Below are 24,313 nucleotides of genomic sequence, written 5' to 3'. Positions count from 1 at the left end.
CAAGCGCCGGCGAGGGCCATGGCCCTGGGAAGCGGCGAGGTCCGGGCAGGCGGGCGCTGTAAAGCTCACGGCTTCGGCCACAAGCTTTTCCAAGCCGACCCAGAGCGGTCGCGGTGCACCACCACGGAGGAAATGCGCCCGGCGGGGGCCAGCCAGCGCCGGAGAGAGGTCCCACGAGGGGATCCTCCCGCACCGTGCGGATGTCCCTGACCCGCTGAGTTCAATCCCAAGTTGATTGGTTAAATCTGCAACACCACCCTGAATTCACGGGGATTCACTGAAGTTGCGTTGAAGTTGCAAATCGCAACATCGCCAATTCCTGGAGGGTCTGACTATTAGCAACAGATAAACAGTAAACAGTAAAAAGATTAGCTAAGAGCAACAAATAAACAGTTGAAAGAGCATTTTTATTTTTTATTTTTTAACAGCCACTTTAAAATCAGTTGATATTAAAACATTTGGGTGACTGATGGTGTCTGGAGCTCGTCTGACGGGGCTCTAAATGTGTGTTGTTTTACATCCTGAGTGATCAAAAGACCATCACTCAGACTGATGGAGGTCGTACCACAACCCGAACTCTAATAAGTGACTTCACTGTCCAACCCGAGCCTTTGATCGCTCATCAGTCATCCCTCGGATCATTGGGCCTCCCCTCCGCCCTCCTGCCTCTTTATCGACACATTCCTGTCAATACGGCATCAGTACTTAATCAATAGGGCGTTTGCACTTACCAACAAATTTAATCCCTGTCCGCGTTGGCTGACAATCTCCCCCTCGCAAGTGTAAAACCTTTTTAACGCTTAATTGCATCGCCTGTTTGAACAGAACAGAACGAAGTGTTTCAGATGACTCACGGTCCCCCCAGCAGCCCCTCGACTGGTGCCGTCGCTCAGGTCCATTTGTGGACACGGTTAAACAGAAGCGACGGGTCACTTCACAAATCGATTGTTTGTTTGAACGGCACTTTAAAAAGCGGGTTGAGTTGAGTCAGTTCATTGGCGGAGCTGAAACAGATTCCCAGATCGGTCCAGCCACCGCGGACACATCTGAACAACGTAAAGCACTTTAAGACAAAGACAACCAGCTCCAACTTTTCCAACTAATTAACTTCTACTAACTGAATCTGCCGTTAGCAGGCAACAGAACCGGGCTCAGCGGATGGACTGGACCAGACCTAGCCCCCAATAGCTCAGATTTAGCTTGCATTTGACGGGTTAGGTATCGGTCATTTTGGTGAACCGACCCTTTAATAAATGTTTTATTCTCATTTAGAGCGCTCGTTTTAGACACCTGTCAACCAATCAGTACGACTGTGAGACGCGTGAGGCCTGTCAGTCTTCCTCACGTGCCGCTCAGGCCTCGTGTGCATCATCATCAGATTCAGGATCTGGAAGTAGCCTTCACGACAACAGACAGCGTCCACCGGCTGACGTGTAGACGAGGAGCTCCTTTAAAATCCTCCCACACACACACACACACACACACACTGCGACAGCACAAACAAACACAAACACAATTAGAGCGACTCGCGTCCACGCGGTCGGTCGGATGTTGTGGCTGGATTTCACGGCCAAGGGTTTCGGGAACGCAGGGATCGGGGAGGAGGAGCAGGAGGAGGAGGAGGGGAAACATCTGTGCCGCTGAACTGGTTTTGCAGGATTGGAGAATATAGGTCAGCGCTGCAATTTATTTCTGTTTCCTCTGCCTCTCATCTCTTTCCTCCCCGTTAATTCACACACACACACACGAGCCATCCAAGGACACACAAACACACAGATTCTGCATACATGCAGCGAGATGACGGAGAGGCTGCGAGGCGAGGTTTGCAGACGGGTTTCTGTTGTTGCTGTGACAACCACATAGCTGCCTATCGCTGCTGTTTCTTCCTCTCCCCCTCACCTTTGCAAATGTCGCCTCGACCTCCGTTACTCCCTTCCTGGCTGAGATGTTATTTACATCTGCAGCAGCAGAGCGAGCGTGAGGTCAGAGGGGATGAAGATCATCGATTTGTTTTGTGCTAAAGGTTGCGTCTGTCGCATGTCAACACCCTATGTTTGCTCTTAATTGCGACAGGTCGGACGATTAGGAGCCCCCCGGAAGTCACCGTGGCGGTTGGTGGGCACGGCGACTGTTGCTATGGACGCCTGAATGTCGTCACGGCACAGCAAAGAGACTTCAGTAAAACTGAAGATGATTGATGATTATTTATAGATGTATCATGTCCAGGTGTTGGTAGTGTTGGAGAGGAGGTCCTCTCTGAAGAGCTGGAGGTCTTCAGGAGGTCTGTGAAGGTAGAGACTGATTTTGGAGATTGCTCTGAGTCTCAAATTTAACTCGGGGACTCCTACTTTCACTCCTTCACTCCTCTTTATTTGATCTTGACATTTAATCAAGTATATATTTCCTCTGCACAACATTTCTACCACTCATTAAACATACGCCTTTGCTGTGTGAAATACCGCTGAGGGTTTTATTTTAATTCCACAAAGCGACCAGTCATCAGTTGCCACCTCGGTATAAAAATGTAACGTCGTGTGACACATTATAGAGATGTGTGAAACTGCTCGTATAAACTGAACAGAGCAACAGCAGCCATGATACTCATGAATAAAACCACTTTGACACAACATGACATATATGTGTTTGCTGGGGGGGGAGTTCGCCAAAGAGTCGTCAGGGAGGACTGACCGGGTCGCAGTGACTTTCTATACATAAAATCGAAAATCTTTGCTCACATAAGATGTCAACATTACTGTTGTTTGTTATAACAATGTGCGTACGTAATCACTGGAGATAAACAGAGCTACGTCCAGGGCTTTTACTGCCCAGATGGAGGCTGTTTTCTGGGGGAGAGTTCGCCAAAGAGTCGACAAGGAGGACTGACCGAGTCACATTGACTTTTTGAATGTAGCTCGGTTTAAAAAGCTACAAATGTCACACATTTGGTATCAAATTAAAGATAAAAACAGCTTGTGATTGGTCAGTTTCTTTCTGTCAGTGAGATCGAGCTGTTTGTCGGGGATGTAGTGGGTTAAGCTGCTTTGTCTGTTGAGCATTTTTCGATGAAATCTTAAAATCCAAAGAGGAATTTGATACTGAAAACGTTTTTTTTTAAATCTGTCATTGGGTTGAAGTACCTCATCTTTGCCTGATCTGAACATGTCATGCGTGTGAAGCTGCACCGTGATTGTTCAGAGTTATATTCAGCGTGTTGTTTACCGATCCCCGTCATGCCCGTTGTGTTCTCCGGAGAGAGAAGGCTCTGAGGGGTTGATTGAGCATTCAGGGACTCTCTCCTGGAGCAAACATCCTAATTTAACCCCCCGGTGATGCCGGATCGTACAAAGACACACAAACCACCACACCGTCTTCGAGCTGTGGCCTCGTCCTTTTTATTTTTTTGTTTCCCCGGTTATAATTATACATTTCTCTCTCCCTCCCTTCCTCCCACTCCCGCCTCACCTCTCTCCTCCCTCCGCCTCACCTCCATCTAAGGTCACATTACCTCCCTGCGTGACAAACAAAACAATAGACATGTTTCTCATTTTTCTCTTTCTGTGAGCTCTCTTCTCTCCAACACCCCCGACATCCATCCTCTCCTCCGTCTCTCCATCCTCTCCTCCCTCTCTCTTTCTCTTGTTCTTGTCCTGTTCCCATGGAAACTGCTGGTCTTTCCGGTAAGGTATAAGGAGAGTTTGTTGGAGAGAGTTGCGTTAGTTGTAAGTTGTGATGTAATCAAGCCAACAGTTTCCAGGCCTGCCGTTTATGGTCATGACAGTCGTAGGCTGCTGACGGGCGGCTGTGTTAACACAAAGTATACTACAAATACTGCTGTCTCATCCACTTATTATCTACAGTAGCTGCGTATGCATTGCTTCATTTGAAGGTAACTCCTGCTGCTACATAATCGAGGTGGCAATAACAAAATGGAGGTGACAAAAGGAGCCTGGTTACAGTAAAAGGTGAGGCAGGAAGACAAATATCACCCCCAAAAGAGAGGTGAAGATCGAGGGTTGATGAAGGTCTGGTCTTCTTGTTGAACAAATGTCTCAGTCTCTCAGTTTAAATGGATAATTTTGGTTTATTTTAGTAGTTTTGTCATAATTTCCCACTATAATCGTCAAGGTAACTGCAGAGATTTGAAAAGACGAGTCCGTCACTTAAAAAACATCAAACAGCTCAGTGTTTCTCAAACTTTTTATACCACCTCAGAAAATATTCGTCAAAGGGACTGCCCCGGCTTTTACTGCTCAGACGGAGGCTGTTTTCTTGGAGAGAGTTTGCCAAAGAGTCGGCAGCGAGGACTGACCCACTCGCGGTGACTTTTCCATTTAAATTTGAAGATTTTTCCCAGTATAAGTTGCCAATTAAAGATGCAACCTACTACCACTTTATTATTAGCACTTGAAATTTCATCACATAAACAGAGGGACGTTACCCGGTTCTGACTGCCCAGATGGAGACTGTTTTCTGGGAGAGAGTTCGCCAAAGAGTCGGCAGGGAGGACTGACTAAATGTGTCATTTTTTATTCCAAATGTTTCCTGTTTGGTTACATTTTAGCCAATCATGGATGAGTTTTTAGTTTAATTTCATTCAAACTGTTGTAGATGGTTTGATATGTTGGAGATTCATCATCATATCACTACAGGAATGGCGTGTACGACCAGTTAGTTAGACCAAACTGTTGTGAGAGAGTTACCGCTATAAAACAATCACTATTATCTTGAAATAAATAACTTTTCTGATACTGGCGCTCCGACCGCTGTGGTCTCTGTCAGTGGTGTCTCTGTTTTGAGTCAGTCTCAGACTTAGAAATTGGTTCATGAAATAAACAAAGGCAAAACACAACAGGTAGAGTACCAGAGTTTAGTCCATGAATGCACCTGGACAGTCTCAGTTTCAGAGACATTTCACACGACATGTTTTTAGCAGGCAACAGAACCGGGCTCAGCAGCAAGACCAGATCAAGTTCAAAGCCTCTGAGACCAACAGGGAATAACGTAACACCGCAGAGGTGATTTACAGACTTTCCCGATGGAAGGATTGCTAAGTAGTGAACCGTGTAGCTCAGCCCCAGGATGCCAGGAGCCAAACCCGGCAAGAAAACCACCTCGGTGGGCTGCTGTATTCCCTGATAGACTGGACACCGCTGGTTTGGGAGGTTGTGTTCTGTCTTTTCTATCTGAAATAACACTCTGCTTTTTGTTTCATGGGGACTTTAAAGGTCCGGTGTGCGGGATTAAGTGGCACCTAGTGGTGATGTTGCAGATTGCGTCTCCCGCGGCTCACCGTCTCCTTGCAGGTTTGTAGGAAAAACTCTGGCGGTTAAATTGACATTAAAAGGGTCACATCTAGATCAGAGTTTGGTTTGTCTGCTCTGACTGATGATTCTTTGTCTTCAGCACAGATCTATATTTTATATCGTCCGTCATGAGTTTTTCTCTCATCTCTACATTCAGAATTTAGTCGTCTTGTCATGAAATATGTGTCATTACTAAACATCAAGCGTCCAGCTCTTGCTTCCATCCTTCCTTGTGCCCGGAGTTGTCCTCAGACTTTCCATCTCGTGGCATTAATGGTGTCTTCTCTCTCCTCCTCTCTGATCTGTCTGCCTGACACCGCCTGTCTGGAGTGCCTCTGTGTGTTAAATCTCCGCCTTCAGTCTGCCATGCCACAGAGCTAAAAACCCCCAGAGTGGCTTTGTTGTGCTTTTGCAGTAGAAGCTCTGCCTTCAGCTTGTCTGCCGGAGAGATAAATCTCAGCATGAGTGTGTGTGCGCACACATCTGCAAGCCGAATCCAACTTTCCCTGCCACCGAGCTGAAAACCTCCAGTGTCCTCGGAGCTGGTTTTCCCTGAATTAGAGCTGATTGTACCTCAAGTGACTGATATTTTGTTCTTTATAAAGAGGTAGTTGGTCTGTTACATGTGCGGACACACGGCTCTGAAGTTTACGGTGCACCTCGCTGTGCACTGCACCTAGATTATTTTTTTGGACAGGGCACAATGACCCAAAAAGATGCTAATGCAGCAGCTGTGCCACTATCAGAGCAGGTAAAGGTGCAGTCAACAGAACACAAAGTCATGTTTCAGTGTTTTCAGGTATTTTAGAGTTTGTCATTTCCTGATAAACCATAAAAAGTTGTTGACATTTCCTGATAAACCATAAAAAGTTGTTGATGATGTCATCCTGTACTTAGGGTACGGTGTGTATTTTTACATCCAATAAAAACGCTTGCACTTGTCTGACGCCGGAGCAGAGTGATGATGATGGACAGATAGCTTTAGGCTGACCACCTGCTAAAGTAGGTAACTGCTAATTAGCAGCAACATAACCCGACTTGAATGCTGGTTTTCGACAGTTGTGTTTTGGTTTAGTGTGACATCATTGTGCGTCAATGTAGCTACAGCTTGCTACCATTTTGTGTCTGTCTGAGTTCAGCTGAGCCCGTTTCCTGTTCACCATGCTCAACATCTTCATTTAGAGCAAGGGTGTCAAACTCATTTCACAGAGGGCCACATTAGCATAATAGTTGCCCCAGATGTAACTGTAAAACAGTATAAATGTAGCGTAAATAAATGTAACAACTCCTTAAAATGTTGTTAAATAACAGTCTCTGTATTTATTACTTATTCAAATTATATTGCATATACATTTGCATAGATGTAAAAAATAAATAAAAAGTAAACTTGTTGCTCTGCTATCATAATCACCATGCTTCAGAAACGCACCATCTGAAAAAGACTTTGAAGCTCGGGCAATTTCTTGAACCACAACAAAGCTGGTTTTTACTGCCGCGTCGTTTTTTTAGCGTTGGCTTTTGTGAACATGTTCTGCTGCGATCGCGTTTGCCTCTCAATTCTTGGACAATCTGTTGTTTGTCTTGTAGGCTAACTTTGGCATTCTTAGCTCCGTGTTTGGTGTCAAAATGCCGGCGTAGATTGTACTCTTTGACGACCGACACTGCCTCATAACACAAAAGACATACCAGGTTTTTTCCTTGAAGCTCAAACATGTATTCGCCTTCCCATCTTTCTTCTGCCGACCATCTGCATCAACTTTCCTCTTCCGGGACATTTTGGGATCGCTTGGAAATAATGACGCTTGTTGGGAAAATCGCTGTACTGATGTGAAAACACTGTGATCTAGTGGCGCGAAGCCGTCATTTCGCGGGTAACATAATCGACATGCATTATGGGAAATGTAGTTTATGGTCAATGCACGCTTTGCACGCAGCATAGACTTGTTTTAAGACAATCATACGACTTTTAATCTCTCGCGGGCCACATAAAATGACATGGCGGGCCACATTTGGTCCGCGGGCCTTGAGTTTGACATGTGATTAAGAGCAAGGCTCTTCAACCTTTTTCAGCCCAGGGACCCCTTGGACAAGAGACAAACCCAACATGTGTCATATATTAAGCCTGGCCTATAATAACTTTCATATTTCCTGAAATATTCAACTTCTATTTCACCTTATTAACCTATTTACATACTGGGTTTATAGCCTGAATGTGTTTCTGATTGATGAAAAAAAATGTGCATCATTATTATTGGTCATTAAATGCCAAGAGCGTCTTTGGACGTGTCCATTGATTCATCCAACTGGAGTAGTTTCTCAATTGTCTGCACCCGCACAGTCGCCATTATTATGGTGAAAATTGCCAATTATTACGACAATAATTGGTGGACCCCCTGCGGTACCTCTGCGGACCCCCTAGGGGACACAGACCCCTGGTTGAAGACCCTTGATTGCTAACATTTAGCTGAGGCCGACGTTAGTTGTCCAGACATTTTGATCTACATTCAACAGTTCGATTAAAAGTGAGCGGACAGCGTTAAGTAAAACCGAAAGCTTGAAACTAAAAACTCTGATTTTGGAGTATTATTTCCTCTTAGCTTTTTTTTTTTTTACACATTTCTAAATCTCTTTGTAAGTTCAAACGAAGCCGTGAGACAAAGTGGAGGTGAGCGGTGTCTGCTTCCATCAGAGGTGTCAGTAAAACCGGTGAAATCAATCTGAGAAACAACAACAAACATCTGTCATCTTACATGAAAGCAGCAGCAGCTTTTAACGGCGTCAGCGTTTCTCTCTCACCTGACTCACACTGACTTTGTTGGTATCGATTTCACCATCACCCGTGAGTTTTTTACTCGTGAGCGGTGACCTTTGCTGATGTTGCTGTGTCATGGTGTTTAAGTGTGCTTACCTGATAGTGAGCATCTCTTCTTATCATCTGTTTTATTATCTTAAAGTACCCATCTCTAACGGCGCTATAACATCTGGCATCCGGGGACCTCTGCGGGTCCTTGAAGCTCTTCAGGAGGGTTCCTCTGCCAAATAACGGAAAGCTTCATTTGAATAATTAAATATAGACGCAGACGTAACCTGGCTACTGTCGTGGCTCTCCGTATATTTTTTATTTGAACGGGCATGCCAAACCTTTACAGAATGATTATTATTGTGATTAATGATTCAGTCCATTAATAATATTATTAAGAGACATAAAAGATGTGCTGTGGTTGGTTGGTTCACGAGGATGAACAAGAACATCAAACCAACCACCATGAACCTTGTTAGTGATCAAGACATACGTTTTCTTCCTCTTATCCGGGGTCGAGTCGTGGTGGCAGCAGGTTTGGCAGAAGACGCCGAGGCTAGATGGACTATTGACCCTCCATCGGGTTCTGGATCTGCCCATAACAACGCCAAAGGCATCCAGGAGGGATCTTCCTTCCTTAGCTTCCTCTGTCATCGTCTCCTAATGAGAGGCTGCTGAGCACGGTTGCATTGCCCAGCTCCGGTTCTGGCACGACACCAGGCTCTGGCCTGTAAAAGATCTGTAAAGAGCTCACAGTCCGGGCAGCCCGGCTAACAAACTGAGCTAACAGCAGCTACAGTTGTGCAGCAGTATACTTCACTGTCCGTCAGGAAACTCTGTAAATCACAGAGAGATGAGGCGGAGCAGCCGGACGACGTGAAACTCTGCTGACCTCTCGTGACATCAGCTGTTGTTACAGGTGCATTTTTAAGTTCCTCTTGTCTCTAAACTGGACCACACTCACTGCTTTTCTCTCTTTCTTTTGGTTTCTCTTGTTTCGCCCTTTTTCTGTCCTCCACCTCTCTCTCTCTCTCTCCTCAACCCCATGATTCAGCCTCACCTCCTCTATTCAGCCTCTATTGCTCCCTCGTGCACTCTCCTTTCCATCAATCCCCCCTTCAACTTCTCATCTCGCCTTCCTCTTTTTCTGCTTTTACTGTCCCCTCTTCTTTCTCTCCCTCTGCCCTCTCCTCCTCCTCCTCCTCCTCCTCCTCCTCACTTCTGCACCATAAAGTAGACAGCTGGATGATTCATCCCTCCCTCTGCCCCCGGACTGTTGTGATCCTTATTTTACTGCACAGTTAAAGCGGACTCCCCCCTTCATCCTCCACCTCCGACGTCTGTCTGTCCTCTGCAGCTATTGACACTCATCAGCATCAACAGTAGACGCTTCGGTTGATAAGAAACAATAACCGAGCTCAGTGATTATTGCTCTGCAGATATTTTATGTGAGGTTTGAATACAGTCAGGGTTTTACAGTGCTATTGATTTGATCTGGGAGAGCTGTTTGTGCAGACATTACGCTCCCAGGCTCTGGTTTGATTTAGACCGGCTCCTCTCGATGAATGTGGCTCTCCACAGTCCAGCCGTCGTCTTCTGGACATTATTCATCATTACGAGACGGGCTGATACGCGTTTTAATCCTCTAGTCTGCTGCAGTATCGTCTCACGGTCTTTCGTCGAGGTGTTGATCCGTACGACTGCTGATAGAGAATCAGTCAGCGAGAGGCTTAACGAGTCAGTCGGTGCTTGCTGACTGATACCTGACGCCGGAGCATGTTGCTGCTGCACGGCTCGGGTTCCACTTAACGTGACATTTAAACACATTCACAGCTCGTGTTGTAGAAGTTTGAGGGACAAAAAGTATTTCTTAAAGTAACTTTTCTGTCTTAAACTAACAGAGTTTAACTCTGCACTGACCTGAAATCAGGTGAATGTTGTCTCTGTCATTCGTACGTCTGTTCTCACACTATGTAACTTTGTTTTTCAGGCACGATCGGGTCACAAACCACCAACTATTTCACTGATTTTGGTGAAATCTCTCAACTCTCTGTGATTTACAGAGTTTATGATGAAGTTTTGGACCATCTGGAAGTAGAAGAAGAGGTTTACAGGGAATGCTGATGAGGAGTGTCGTGCCAGAACCGGAGCTGGACATTGTAACCAGGCTCTGCAGCCTCTATGGGCATAAAACACTTGACCTTTTGGGTTAATGGAACGCCATCACGTTGGAAAAGGCTTCACTGTGCATGTTGGGAGGCCTTCAGGAGGACAGAGTGTGTACTTTACGAGTCACAGACTGTGTGTATTGCTCCTCCGGTACTGAAGCGGCACACATATTCATTGCAAACGTTATGTTGATAATTTAATTAGTTTGTTCAGCAGAATATCTTTTCACTGCAGCACGGCTACACTCCACCATTATCACTCACACTGCTGGTAAACATCCACTCCAGACTCTGATATCGCTGAGCGTGCCGGGTCACAGCGGCTCCGTGTGCAGCGTTTAAACCGTTTTTAACGTGTTCCCGACTTTATCAAACATTAAACATCCGTGTTGGGTCTGAGAGAAACGCCTGGCACCGTTTGACTTTGAGAACACGAGCTGCTGCCTGTCAGCTCGTATCCTCCTGTCCTTCGTTGTCTCTCGGTGTTTGGCACTTTGTAACATTTATACCAACTGACAACAACGAACACACACACACACACCTCTGTCAGCCCGGTACTGTTCAGCAGACTCAGCTGACGGTGGATCAGTTAATATCTGTAATATTTCTCTGTTTGGAAAGATAATAAATACGTCCTCAGGTACATCAGCTAAATTGAGTAGACACCTGATACCCAGACAGACTCTTCGGTCCTGGTATAAATCACTTCATGGCTCCTGAGCACGAGTGACGTCAGCTGTAGGTTTCTAAATATCAGCAAAGACGTCGATCATCGGTGTGTGTGTGTGTGTGTGTGTGTGTGTGTGTGTGTGTGTTGACAAGAATAAGTCTCCATGGGACCATTTAACAGCACTTCAGCTCAGAGTGTGTGACGGCTCTATCTATGCAGCCTCTCTCACTGTTACTGCATAGTCATGCAACGTGTGTGTGTACACAGACAGGTAAATGTAGAACACAGACAGGTAGATTTAGAACACAGACAGGTAGATTTGGGCCACAGACAGGTAGATGTATGCCACAGACAGGTAGATTTATGCCACAGACAGGTAGATGTATGCCACAGACAGGTAGATTTAGGCCACAGACAGGTAGATTTATGCCACAGACAGGTAGATTTAGAACACAGACAGGTAGATGTATGCCACAGACAGGTAGATTTAGAACACAGAAAGGTAGATTTAGCCCACAGACAGGTAGATTTAGGCCACAGACAGGTAGATTTAGAACACAGACAGGTAGATTTAGGCCACAGACAGGTAGATTTAGAACACAGACAGGTAGATTTGGGCCACAGACAGGTAGATGTATGCCACAGACAGGTAGATTTATGCCACAGACAGGTAGATGTATGCCACAGACAGGTAGATTTAGGCCACAGACAGGTAGATTTATGCCACAGACAGGTAGATTTAGAACACAGAAAGGTAGATTTAGCCCACAGACAGGTAGATTTAGGCCACAGACAGGTAGATTTAGAACACAGACAGGTAGATTTAGGCCACAGACAGGTAGATTTAGAACACAGACAGGTAGATTTAGGCCACAGACAGGTAGATTTATGCCACAGACAGGTAGATTTAGAACACAGACAGGTAGATTTAGGCCACAGACAGGTAGATTTAGGCCACAGACAGGTAGATTTAGAACACAGACAGGTAGATTTAGGCCACAGACAGGTAGATTTAGAACACAGACAGGTAGATTTAGGCCACAGACAGGTAGATTTAAAACACAGACAGGTAGATTTAGGCCACAGACAGGTAGATTTAGAACACAGACAGGTAGATTTAAGCCACAGACAGGTAGATTTGAGCCACAGACAGGTAGAATTAGGCCACAGACAGGTATATTTAGGCCACAGACAGGTAGATGTATGCCACAGACAGGTAGATTTAGAACACAGATAGGTAGATTTAGAACACAGGTAGATTTGGGCCACGGACAGGTAGATTCAGAACACAGACAGGTAGATTTAGGCCACAGACAGGTAGATTTAGAACACAGACAGGTAGATTTAGAACAAAGACAGGTAGATTTAGGCCACAGACAGGTAGATTTAGAACACAAACAGGTAGATTTAGAACACAGACAGGTAGATTTAGAACACAGACAGGTAGATTTAGAACACAGACAGGTAGATTTAGGCCACAGACAGGTATATTTAGAACACAGACAGGCAGATTTAGAACACAGACAGGTATATTTAGAACACAGACAGGCAGATTTAGAACACAGACAGGTAGATTTATGCCACAGACAGGTATATTTATGCCACAGACAGGTAGATTTAGGCCACAGACAGGTAGATTTAAGCCACAGACAGGTAGATTTAGAACACAGACAGGTAGATTTAGAACACAGACAGATAGATTTACAGACAGGTAGATTTAGGCCACAGACAGGTATATTTAGGCCACAGACAGGTAGATGTATGCCACAGACAGGTAGATTTAGAACACAGACAGGTAGATTTAGAACACAGGTAGATTTGGGCCACAGACAGATAGATTTAGAACACAGACAGGTAGATTTAGGCCACAGACAGGTAGATTTAGAACACAAACAGGTAGATGTATGCCACAGACAGGTAGATTAGGGCCACAGACAGGTAGATTTAAGCCTCAGACAGGTAGATTTAAGCCACAGACAGGTAGATTTAGAACACAGACAGGTAGATTTAGAACACAGACAGAGTCGGAGTCACGGTCATGTGGAAACGGAGACAAACTGTTTACACGCGGTCTGAATAATTAATGTTACATCATATCCTGTTAGCGCGCAGAGCTGCTGCCAGGACAGATCATGGAGTCTGATCCACATGGAGACGTATGGAGGAACTGCAGTTTCTGTTTCCCCTTTAGAGGCTTCTCTGTTTCAGTTAAATCTCTCTGCTGTGAAATGAAGAGACGTTTATTTAAAGACGCTGTAGGGCTGAATATTGTTTTCTATCAGCACATCAGTGTTTGGTCAGAAAGAAACTCATCAGGATCGTGTCTGATATCAAAATTATAACGTGAGGACGGATCGTTGTTAATTACCAAAGTGCATCCGTGTGGTTTTAATTACCTCAGCCATAATTGGCTGTTTCTGTTGTCATAATTAGTTTAGAAACGGTGGTTAATATCTAACTTTCTTTTTGATGACTGAAGGCAGCAGATTCTCCCTCGATTTGATCTTCAGTTCCACTCGAAGCAAAACTGTGACAGTTCCCGTCTGACGGAGAAGTTTTCAAGAAGCTGTCGGAAAAATCCAAAAAAAAAACAAAACAAAAAAAAAGTTACGTGACAATGTGCCAAAATAAATATTTCATTTCTTCTTCGAGTGTTAAATGAAGACGCTGCAGTGAAATTAAGAACATCAGTCAAAAACAAACAAACACTTTAAAGTTTCTCACAAGTCCAACACTGACACAAAGTCATGTTTGTTAGCTGCTGTTAGCTCATGTTAGCTCAGTTTGTTAGCTGCTGTTAGCTCAGTTTTTTAGCTGCTGTTAGCTCATGTTAACTTAGTTTGTCAGCTGCTGTTAGCTAATGTTGGCTCAGTTTGTTAGCTGCTCTTAGCTCATGTTAGCTCAGTTTGTTAGCTGCTGTTAGCTCACGTTAGCTCAGTTTGTTAGCTGGTGTTAGCTCAGTTTGTTAGCTGCTGTTAGCTAACATTAGCTCAGTTGTTAGCCAGGCTTGCCCGGACCTTGAACTTGTCTTAGTGTTTGCTTGCTAAAGTAGCTAACCGCTAATTAACTTCTTGTAACTGAATCTGCCGTTAGCATTGGCAACAGAACCGGGCTCAGCAGCCAGACCGGACCGGGTTCAAGCACAGTCTCTGAGACCAGCAGGGAATAACATGACACTGCAGAGGTGATTACGGACTTCATGTCCACACCGCTAACTGTTTTTAGCTCGTTCAGCCATGTAGCTAACTGAACTGCCTCAGCCCCGAGATGCCAGGAGCCAAACCCGGCAAGAAAACCACCTCGGTACACGGCTGCATTCCCTGTTAGACTGGACACGGCTGGTCCCAGAGGTTGTGTTCAGTCCAGCCGTGTTCAATGAAAGGTAGACGCTGACATTAGCTCCCTCCCTGGTCGCCTCGTTTCATGGGGACTTTAATATCCTGAGGCTCTTCACACTGCTCTTCCAGACAGAAATCATCAGACGCTATCGTCCCAGTAATGAGCCGGCTACAGGAGAATCCTGAACTAACAACTGCATTTTGCATTTGAGTCATTATCCAGCTTTGAGCCTCACCGCTAGCTCAGTGTTAATTATTGTTTCACAGCATAATGCTGCTTTTTCTGTGCAGCCTTGATTCACCACTAAAACATCACAGGGGCCTGATAACGTTCAACAACATTCAGTTCAGCTGAAGTGTGTGTGTGTTCACAATGCAGAAAAGCAAATATATGCAGCACCTGCAGCCACTACAAAAGACAAATAGAAATGAAGTCCTCATCTAAATGCAGCACTACACAACTACAGAGACGTTGGAAGTTTGGGGGCGATAGCTCAGACGGCTTCTCTTTACTGCAGCAAATCAACATCAAGCGACATCAACAACACAAGCAGCTGATATCACTGACTAGTCCAGCAGCAGTCAGTCCAGCTCGGCGTCTGTCTTTCAGCCTTTTATTTCACCAAGCTCTCACCAACTAAAAGTCAGTCCCACATTTACTCTTGTCCGGCGGCTTCTTGCTCGCTCACTTTTTCTTTTTCTCTTCTTAGCTTCCTTATGTTATGTACAGTGGTCCCTCGTTTATCGCGGGGATACGTTCTAAAAATAACCCGCAATAAACAGAAATCCCGAAGTAAGTTTTACAATTATTATACATGTTTAAGGCCGTAAAACCCCTAACCACACACTTTTATACAGCTTTTTACACATTTTGTACAGTACTCCCTATTATCAGGACGGAGAGCACAATGCGCGTTCATACTGTTACAGTACGCTGTAAAAATAAAGCATGCAAAATGACACTAAAAAAATCCGCAAAACAGTGAGTCCGCGAAAAGTGAAGCGCGATATAGCGAGGGACGACTGTATTATCCTATATTATGTCCACAGAGGCTGCTGAGTCTCGCTCAGCTCCTGTTCTTGCACGACACCGGCTCCGACCTGTAAACCTCCACTTCTCCCCGGTGGTACAAACACTATCCGTCCAGTTAACAAACTGAGCTAACAGCAGCTACAGTTGGCAGCAGTTTACTTCACTGTCCATCAGGAAAACTTTGAGGAAAGTTGAGGTTAACATCTGAACTTTTATGTATTGTCCAGCTCCGGTTCTGGCACGACACCTCCTCTTCCCGGAGAAGGACATCACAAGGAAAACCAGAAAACATTTTTTCCCATAAAATATGATCCAGTTTAATCAAAATCAGTGAAATAGTTGGTGACTTAGTGCCGTCTTCAGTTAAAGGTAAACAGGGTGGATGCTCACAGAGTCACATAATGAGTACGGCGGCTTGACTCTCAGAGAGAATGGAAGAATGTTGAGAATAATGAGAAAGGAGAAGAAGAAACAAAGAAAAATAAACGGGAACTTCAGACACAAATAACTCTAAATCCATCAGTCTGAGTTTGACGATCTCATGATGGTCTAAAAGAATAATAAAGAATAAAGTCTGCCGGGAAACGACTCCTTTTTATAACATGTTGTGAAATTAGTTCAACAGTTTTCAGCTGTGTGCGTTTAGAGCAGCAGCATGAAGAGAAACCTGCTGAACGAGTTTGTATTGATCGTATTTTCTGGCTTTGTTTAGAGGTTAGATGGACTCGCACACGCTGAGCTTGTTACTGTTCCCAACAGGCTTAAATTTCCCACTGAATGTCTCAGACAAAAACACACATGGGAAAAGTAAAAACATTTCTTTGTGTCAAGGTGCAAATAAGGTTTGGATGTTTTCTTTTGGATCTCCTTAAGCTGAATTCATCCCTTCTTATTACTATTGTTAAGTTCTTCACATTCGTCCTCCTCCTGCTTTGGACGTCGGCCAGTAAATGAAGATATACCTCATGCAGTGCATAGTAAACAGCTTCATCAGGCCTTGGACAATCTAATCTAAATGAGCTTCTTGGATTTATTACATTTTTTTAGATTCTGGATGTAGATCGATGTGCATGCTATCTTTGGCATGAACTGCAACTCACTCCCAACTCCAGGTTGCTGCCCCAAGAGGAGTACGAGTATCTTTAGGTTTTGTTCACGATCCATCCATCCAGGCTTAGGGTTGTGGTGGCGAGGAGGTGTTCCCATGCTAGATGTGCTATATAGTCCCTACAGCCGGTTCTGGGTCTGTCTGGGGGTCTCCTGCTAGTTAGATGTGCCCGGAACAGCTCCAAAGAATGCCTTTCTTCAGAGATGTTCTGGGCACATCCAACTGGGAAAAGAACCCGGGGTAGACCCAGAAACCTCTGGAGGGACTACATAACCCATCTAACCTGGGAACACCTAGGGATCACCAATGGGAAAATGGAGCTTGACATGGACCAGAAGCTGAGCAACAAGACAAAGCTCTTGATCTTCCAGTCCATCTGTGTTCCAACCCTCACTTATGATCATGAGCTTTGTGTAGTGACCAGAAGAATGAGATTGTGGATACAAACGGCTGAAATGAACTTCCTCCACTGGGTGGACCCAAAAGAGAAGCTTGGACGCTTCTCTCTCGGGTTGAAAGAAGTCAGCTGAGGTGGTTCAACATCCGATTAGGATGCCTCCTTGGAGATGTTCTGGGCACGTCCAACTGGGAGGAGAACCCTGGGAAAACCCAGAAACCGCTGAAGGGAATATGTAGCCCATTAAGCCTGGGAACACCATGGGATCCCCCAGGTGCTGCCACTGCAACCCAACCCCGGATAAGAGGAAGAGAATGGATGGATATTTCACAAATTTCACAAAGCCAAAGGTTAGGTCCTCACATTGCTTCCAAAGATCTGCATTTTACATCCCATCCTCAAGCAGGTTACGGTTTATAAATACCTGGCTAGATCGTCCATTGTCCTTCTCTAACTGTGTCAGCATGTTGAGGTCGAAGGTCGACGCAAAACCTGGTTTTCCGTTTAGAAATCGAGTCTCTATTTTGTCGTTGTGGATCGTCTGAAAGGGTTTCACTGTCAGGAGGACGTTACAGTAGCACACTGAGTACCCAACAGGAGTTGGGTAGCACACTGAGTTGATTGTGCTACTGACAAACATACATTCTCCCCCTTTTGTTTAGTTTTGTTCAGGTTTGACGGATTGTCACAAAATTGGGGGCTCGTTCGTATTTCTGTGGACTGCGTTTGTGAGTATTTGGTGCTGATTTGTTACATTCCGCGGTTAGGCCTAACGGACATGCACATGTCGAGAGCTTAACATTAAAATGTGTCTCCTCAGCAGCACAGAGTCTCTCCTGTCGTTTGGTGTAAAAGCTGCTGATCATAAAAAATGCTGCCTGCAGTCCACAGCGACGATAGTCAAGAAAAATATTTGAGAGAAATGTGCCAATTTGACATAAACTAAACTCCTGTGCTCCGGTGTGCGCTGCAGGATTACTGCTCAAACACACACTCTCACATAGGCACCACTATAATTAATTTATGATTCAAGTCCTATGATTTATTTTCGTCCCTATCTGACCTTATGCACTCCTTGAATATGAAAAGTCCTCCAGGATTTGTGGTGCTTGGCTGAGTTGAAGGCAAACACACACACACACACACACACACCTCCTGACTGCACAGCTCGAGTCCTGCTGGACCATATATCATAACCCTTCATTTCTCCTCAAATGCCTGAACTCTCTCACCTTCCTCCTGCACCTCTTTTTCACTCATTCCCTCCATCGCTCTCCCTCTCTCTTTCTGCTCGTCCCTATGGAGCATCTGAAAATAGCAGCCAAGGGAGAAGTGGGTCAGCTGCCATGTGGAGGGGGGGTCTGCTGCGTATAGTGAATTTGTCCGAGTGTGTAACCGAACAAATTGTCAAACTTATGTACCTCCGTATCTCGTGTTTTTATTGGTGCAGCGTTTCTAAGACAAACAGCTGATTGTGTCTGAATCATGCAAGTAAAGTCACACGCCTCTTTTCCCAACATTTGGGATTGGGTAGGGAGCGAGTTACGAAGGAGTATCTCGAGGTCTTGTTCACAATCCATCCACCATCCATTTTCTTCCTCCTATCCGGGGTCAGATCACAGTGGCAGCAGGTTTAGCAGGGCGGTCCTTCTTCCCAGCAACACATTCCAGCTCCTCCTGGAAGATCCCGATGCGTTCCCAGGATACATGGGCTATATAGTCCCTCCAGCGGGTTCTGGGTCTACCGTGGTCTCCTCCCAAGTGCCCATAACACCTCCAAAGGAAGGCGCCCAATAGGCATCCTAATAAGATGTTAAAAACACCTCAGAGGCTCTTCTCCGAGCTCCCCACCCTATCTCCAAGCCACCCATTCTTGTTCATAAATGATGGGAAAATGGAGCGTGTGATGGACCGGCGGATCTGTTGTGGTTCAGAGGGAGCTGAGCCAGAAGGCAAAGCTCTCGAACTTCCAGTCCATCTACGTTTCAGCCCTCACCTATGATCATGAGCTTTGGGTAGTGACCAAAAGAAATGAGATTGCAGATAGGGTGAGGAGCTCGGACATCCGGAGGGAGCGTGCTGCTCTTTCGGGTTGAAAGAAGCCAGCTGAGGTGGTTCAATATCTGATTAGGATGCCTCCTGGGCACTTTCCTTTGGAGGTTTCTGGGCACGTCTAGCTGGAAAGAGAACCCGCTGGAGGGACAACAAAGCCCATTTAGCCTGGCAACGCCTCGGGATCCTCCGGGAGGAGCTGCAATGAGTTGCTGAAGAGACGGACGTCTGGAACGCTCTGCTAAACATGCTGCCACCGTGACCTGACCCCGGAGAAGAGGAAGGAAAATGTATAAAAATAGTGAAAAACACATTTCACAAAGCCAAAGGTCACGTCTTCACGTCGCTTCCATCAACGATGACTGAGAATCTTCAAATGTGTGATTTACGAATCTAAATTTATGACATTAGATTTGTCTGACATCTCCTCACAGGTTCTTCTCCATCATACTCCAGTTTCACCTCCAATCGCAGTGATGACGGTAACAAAATAAATCAGACTATTTAAGGATATCCCTGCAGTTGTGGTGGGCAAGTTCTCTTTTTACTAACTGTTCTTGGAAGTTTTCCAAACCTCTGTGGAGGTAAAGAGACACCGGGAGGTCGCCAGTTAATCTCAGAGTGAAAAGTTGCAGCAGCAACGCCGCACTTCTGTCCAAAAAAACTATGGTAGCTCTAAGAGGTCAACACACTGCAGTTGATGAAAGCAAACGCAAAGAAAGAAAATACAAGAAAACATCTTCACTATGTTGTATAATATCTTCTGTGCTTCCCGTCTTGAGTTATAATGGTTACTTTGACCGCTCCAGGCCAATGAAAATCTTTCAAATAAAACAGACTGTTCTACTAAAAGACAAGTTGTAGGATGCAAGGATTTTCAGAGTTTAGCCTTTACCACGGACTGAAAGTCCAGATATCTCAACCTCAGCTGACCTTCGACTTCCTCGTATTTAATCCGTGTCTTCTATGTTCACCAACCATACAGAGAGGCAACACTAAGTCACAGGAGTTCAAGTACATTTTTTTTTACGTAACCATTCATTTCAAACAGAGAGAAGACAAGGACAAAAACATAAAAACAACAGGACAGAACAAACTGATAGATACTCTCCTGATAGATGAGGTCCGAACGCTACAAGAACTGCAAAGTGTGCAAATCTCCATCGAGATAAAAAAAACTCCACCGAAAGGTGTGAACGTCAAAGGAAAGCCCTGTGGCAATGCTGCTGGTTTCATGTAAATCTCATTACACCACCACATGACTGTAGCACATATAAGAAGAAGTATGAGGGCGTCAGTGTTTGCATGATACAGTCTTCGTTGTCTGTTTTCAGCTTTGTGCAAACTCGGCTCATGTGGCCCAGTGGTTGATCTAATTATCCGTTATGTGTTAAACTAATACAGTTAGGCCTTAATGGATCCCATCCAAACAGCAGCACAGGAGGGAGGCTATACAGAGATGGCTCTGTACATTATGAAACACAACCAAGAGACGTAGCGTGTGAAAATGTGTGAGCAGACGAAAGACGTTGTTTGTCCATGAACCCAAGAACTGATCCCCATCGACCGGATCATCATCTGTCTGTTTTGTGATGTGAAGATTACGACCTGTTTCTGTTTTGGGAAAGATCACGAGAAAGATTGAGTTTTCTGTTATGTTCGGGAGACCTTCTGTGTCATGCTTAGACGAACAGTAATCTCCAGTGTCCAGCCCAAACTCCTCCCTTCACTGGCTCTGTAATGATCTGACCGGACTCCTGTTACGATTACTTTGGCGGCAGCAGCTAATATCACTGACTATTCCAGCAGCAGTCAGCCCAGCTCGGCGTCTGTCTTTCAGCCTTTTATTTCACCAAGCTCTCACCAACCACTAAAAGTCAGTCCCACATTTACTCTTGTCCGGCGGCTTCTTGCTCGCTCACTCCTATTCTCTTATTTTCCTCCATCAATGTCCTCTTTACTCATAGAGGCTGCTGAGCCCATTGCCCAGCTCCGGTTCTGGCATGACACCGGCTCCATTCTGTGAACCACCTCTTCTTCCCGGTGGTCCAAAACGCCTGTGGTACAAACAGCGCCGGTCCTGGCCACATTTGCGCCTCTGTCCCCGTGCTCTGAGCTCGACATGGCTCCCGAGACAAACTGAGCTAACAGCAGCTACAGCCGTCAGCAGTTTACTTCACTGTCCATCATAAACTCTGTAAATCACAGAGAGTTGAGGCGGAGCAGCCGGAGGACATCAGAGGGAAAACCAGAAAACATTTCCTCAATAAAATATGATCCAGTTTCACCAGAATCAGTGAAATAGTTGCTGCGTGTGACTTAGTGCCGTAAAGCGTTACGTTATCTGTTTGTTTATGAGAGAAAAGTTATAAATTTGCTTTTGATGTTCCTATATGGCACTGGCATCGTGTTTCTCTACCCAAGGACACCCCCCACAGGACACCTCATCACATTTTCTTTCACATTTGGCCACCTTAGATGTTTTCGAACACGGGGCACCGGGGAGGGCGATCACCTCAGCGTTTGACATGCACACACTTTGTTGGAGACTCAGCGGGGACTGTTTGAGTCCAGACTGCTCTGTGCTTTATATCACAGCAAGATGTGGCACAGAATCCACACCTAGTTGTTCATGGTTGTCATCAGATGGATCCAGAGGACCCTGAAGAAAAACAGCAACACTTAAGTGGTCTGGTGACGGGTAATTTATCATCAGGCGCGCGCCAAGAGTTTAGATCATCACATTAGGAGAATAATGGATGTCACCATTTAAATCTGAAACACGTTTTTCACTTTATTTACATAAAGATATTTAAAAAAAGTAATTGGAACATTTTGTAATGAGTAGAGCTGTCAGCTGGGTTAAAGGTGCAGATCATGATGAGTTGATATTAAGAAAAGTAAAATATCTTTTTTTGCTCTGGGATGTTTCTGCCAAAGAAGCTGGCTTGTTACGTAAATTTGACTTTCTATTATAAAATAATTATCGAAGCATGTTCACATTACAAAGCCTCAAGATGTTTTTTTTCTTTTTTGCATATTTTTTTTTTGTCAAAATTTAATTGACATTGACAATTTAATTGATTAGTGTTTTGATACGACACATGTTTGAATAGTACTTTGTATAATTAGAAATATTGTTTCCTTTAAAATGAAGGGTTTGATTCAATCAAGGGGCGGTTCGTTAGTGCTCATTGTTGTTGTGACGACTGTTGCAAGAGTCGTAGGTCACTCGAGGTCCGTGTAACGACGTCGTAAGGTTTCACCTGAGTCGGTGTAAACGACAGTATTAAGTCCCTGAGGTTGTGAACGCAGTCTAAGGTCACTGACTTGTGTAAACGCAGCTTAAGCACTGAGTGTGTTCGCGTCGTAAGGTCACCTGAGGTGGTGAAACGACAGTCGTTAACACTGAGGTCGATGTAAGCGTCTTAAAGCCTGAGGTTTGGTGTAAACGACAGTCGTTAGGTCACTAGGCGTACGCGTCGTAGTAAGGTCGGTTAACGACAGTCGTTAGCACGTCGTGTAAAGACGTCTAGGCACTGAGGGGTGTAAACGCATCGTTAAGGCACCTGAGGTCCGTGTAACGACAGTCTTAGGTCACCTGAGGTGGTGTAAACGACAGTCGTTAAGGTCCACCTAGGTCACTCGTCTTTCAAACCACTGCCTAACACAACTATGTTTCTCATGTTCTCGTCTTAAATTGGGGCAGATCTATTAGAAATGTCTGAAAAGCAGATTTTTGCGCGTTTACTTGTTTTAATTCTGTTTATATTGAATGTTTCATCCCGATCTGTTCTCTGGGTGTTCTTCCCAGGATTCAAGTGTCCTGTCTGCTCCAAGTCGGTGGCGTCCAATGAAATGGAAGTTCACTTCATCATGTGTCTAAGCAAGCCTCGTCTCTCTTACAACGGAAGGACCTTTTCTCTCTTCATACGACCTGTAGATCTGATACTTGGAAGGAAAATCCAAGCTCATTGGTGTGCCAAGTAAATAATAAACTGATCTGGCTCTGGTGTTTCAACATATATAGTTTTTTTTTTCCTCTCCATATTTATTGGTCTTCCCAATATTGTGCCAAGTCCCTGTCATGCTGCGGTGCTGATAAATATTCATGATGTGGTGGGGTGGGTCTACAGACTGACGTGTGTTGTCGAGCTGTTCCTTCCAAAACATGATATATGAATGAGGGGAAATGAGGAAAATCATAAAAATTTCATAGAAGAGAGGTCTACGAACGTAGGCTGCGAAGGCCTCTAATGCCAATCAACCTGTCCAGCCTCACAAGATGTTTTTGATCCGTATCGTATCTGTGGTTTATTTTAGCGTTTAGGTCCAAACAACAATCGTGACGGATAATATTCATAATCTGCTGCACCTCCGCACACTGGTGGATGATAAAATAAACGTCTTAAAGTGCTACACAACCTGCTGTGGTCACCAGAAATTTGTATTCAGTCGTTTGTCTGTGTCTGCTGTTTGGATGTCTGTGGATTATTGGTGGACGTCAGGTTGGTCAAATGACGCCTGTGTGCTCAAACAAGCATTGCCAACAACACCTACCTGTCAAATATAATGTGAACAGGTGAGTTGTATATAAATTAACCTCAGTACAGTTGTCATGAACGGGGAAATTAGCTACAGAGACCAAAAACTGTTTTTTTGTACCAGGCTGTAAACATGTTTATTTCTGGCTGTGACAGTTTTGACATGGGGACTTATGGAGACTGACTGACTCACTTCTGGAGCCAGCCTCAAGTGGACTTAAGGATCTGCAGTTGTGTTTTGGCACTCGTTCTTGCATTGCTTCACTTCAGGATGTGCCCATGTTAGTTTTACCGTGTTATGGTATTGTTAAGGAACTGGAATTTTTGGATTCACCGCTTGGGTTTCAGTCCTTGAATTTTTGAAGGAACTGGGCTTGTCGTATTAAGACCTGAAAGTCCTCAAATTTAATATTGAAGAAGATGTGAGAACCTGAGAATAAATACCATTTAGTGTTCATCTTCAGTAAAGTGTGTAATGTACATTAAATGATAAAACAGCCTGTTTGGTTTCTTTTCAGTAGTAAGTAGTAGTAAGTACCAACACTTTTAAAATGGCCCTTCATGCGAAACAGAACTTTACCTTGAATTGAACTGGCTTCAGTTTACAACGAGTGTTAATCTGTTTAAATAAAAAAAAAAAAAAAAAATCCCTGTGGCACATTAGAAACAGAACAAATGAATGACTGGGAATTGAACGTGGTTCGTAGTGGGGAATTTGGCTGAAATGCCACTTAAAGAAACTCGAGTTTATCAGGAGGTTTTGGATCCAAAAAATAAATAAACCTGCAACAATTAGTGCAGCGCAAGAGGACGAAGAAGGAGGGTTTAAGGTGTCCTCACATTACTGTTTCTGCATAATTTATGGCTTGATTTCTGTAACTTTATATATTATTCAATATA

The 24,313-nt window shown here is 44.6% G+C and overlaps 1 protein-coding gene across 1 annotated transcript in view; it reads left to right on the top strand.

Annotated features, from left to right (window-relative positions):
- The window catches only part of znrf1 (zinc and ring finger 1), a 56,186-nt gene that overhangs the window by 16,048 nt on the left and 15,825 nt on the right, over positions 1-24,313 (top strand). Inside the window, exon 2 of the mRNA XM_027272452.1 lies at positions 22,684-22,808. Within this exon, the coding sequence (XP_027128253.1) occupies positions 22,684-22,808 (125 nt within the window). The remainder of the gene's footprint in view (positions 1-22,683; positions 22,809-24,313) is intronic.

This window comes from Larimichthys crocea, chromosome XX, assembly GCF_000972845.2.
Source record: "Larimichthys crocea isolate SSNF chromosome XX, L_crocea_2.0, whole genome shotgun sequence".
Classification (NCBI taxonomy): domain Eukaryota; kingdom Metazoa; phylum Chordata; class Actinopteri; family Sciaenidae; genus Larimichthys; species Larimichthys crocea.
The sequence above is the reverse complement of the archived record's forward strand: the minus strand, read 5'-3'. Positions and strand labels throughout refer to the sequence as shown.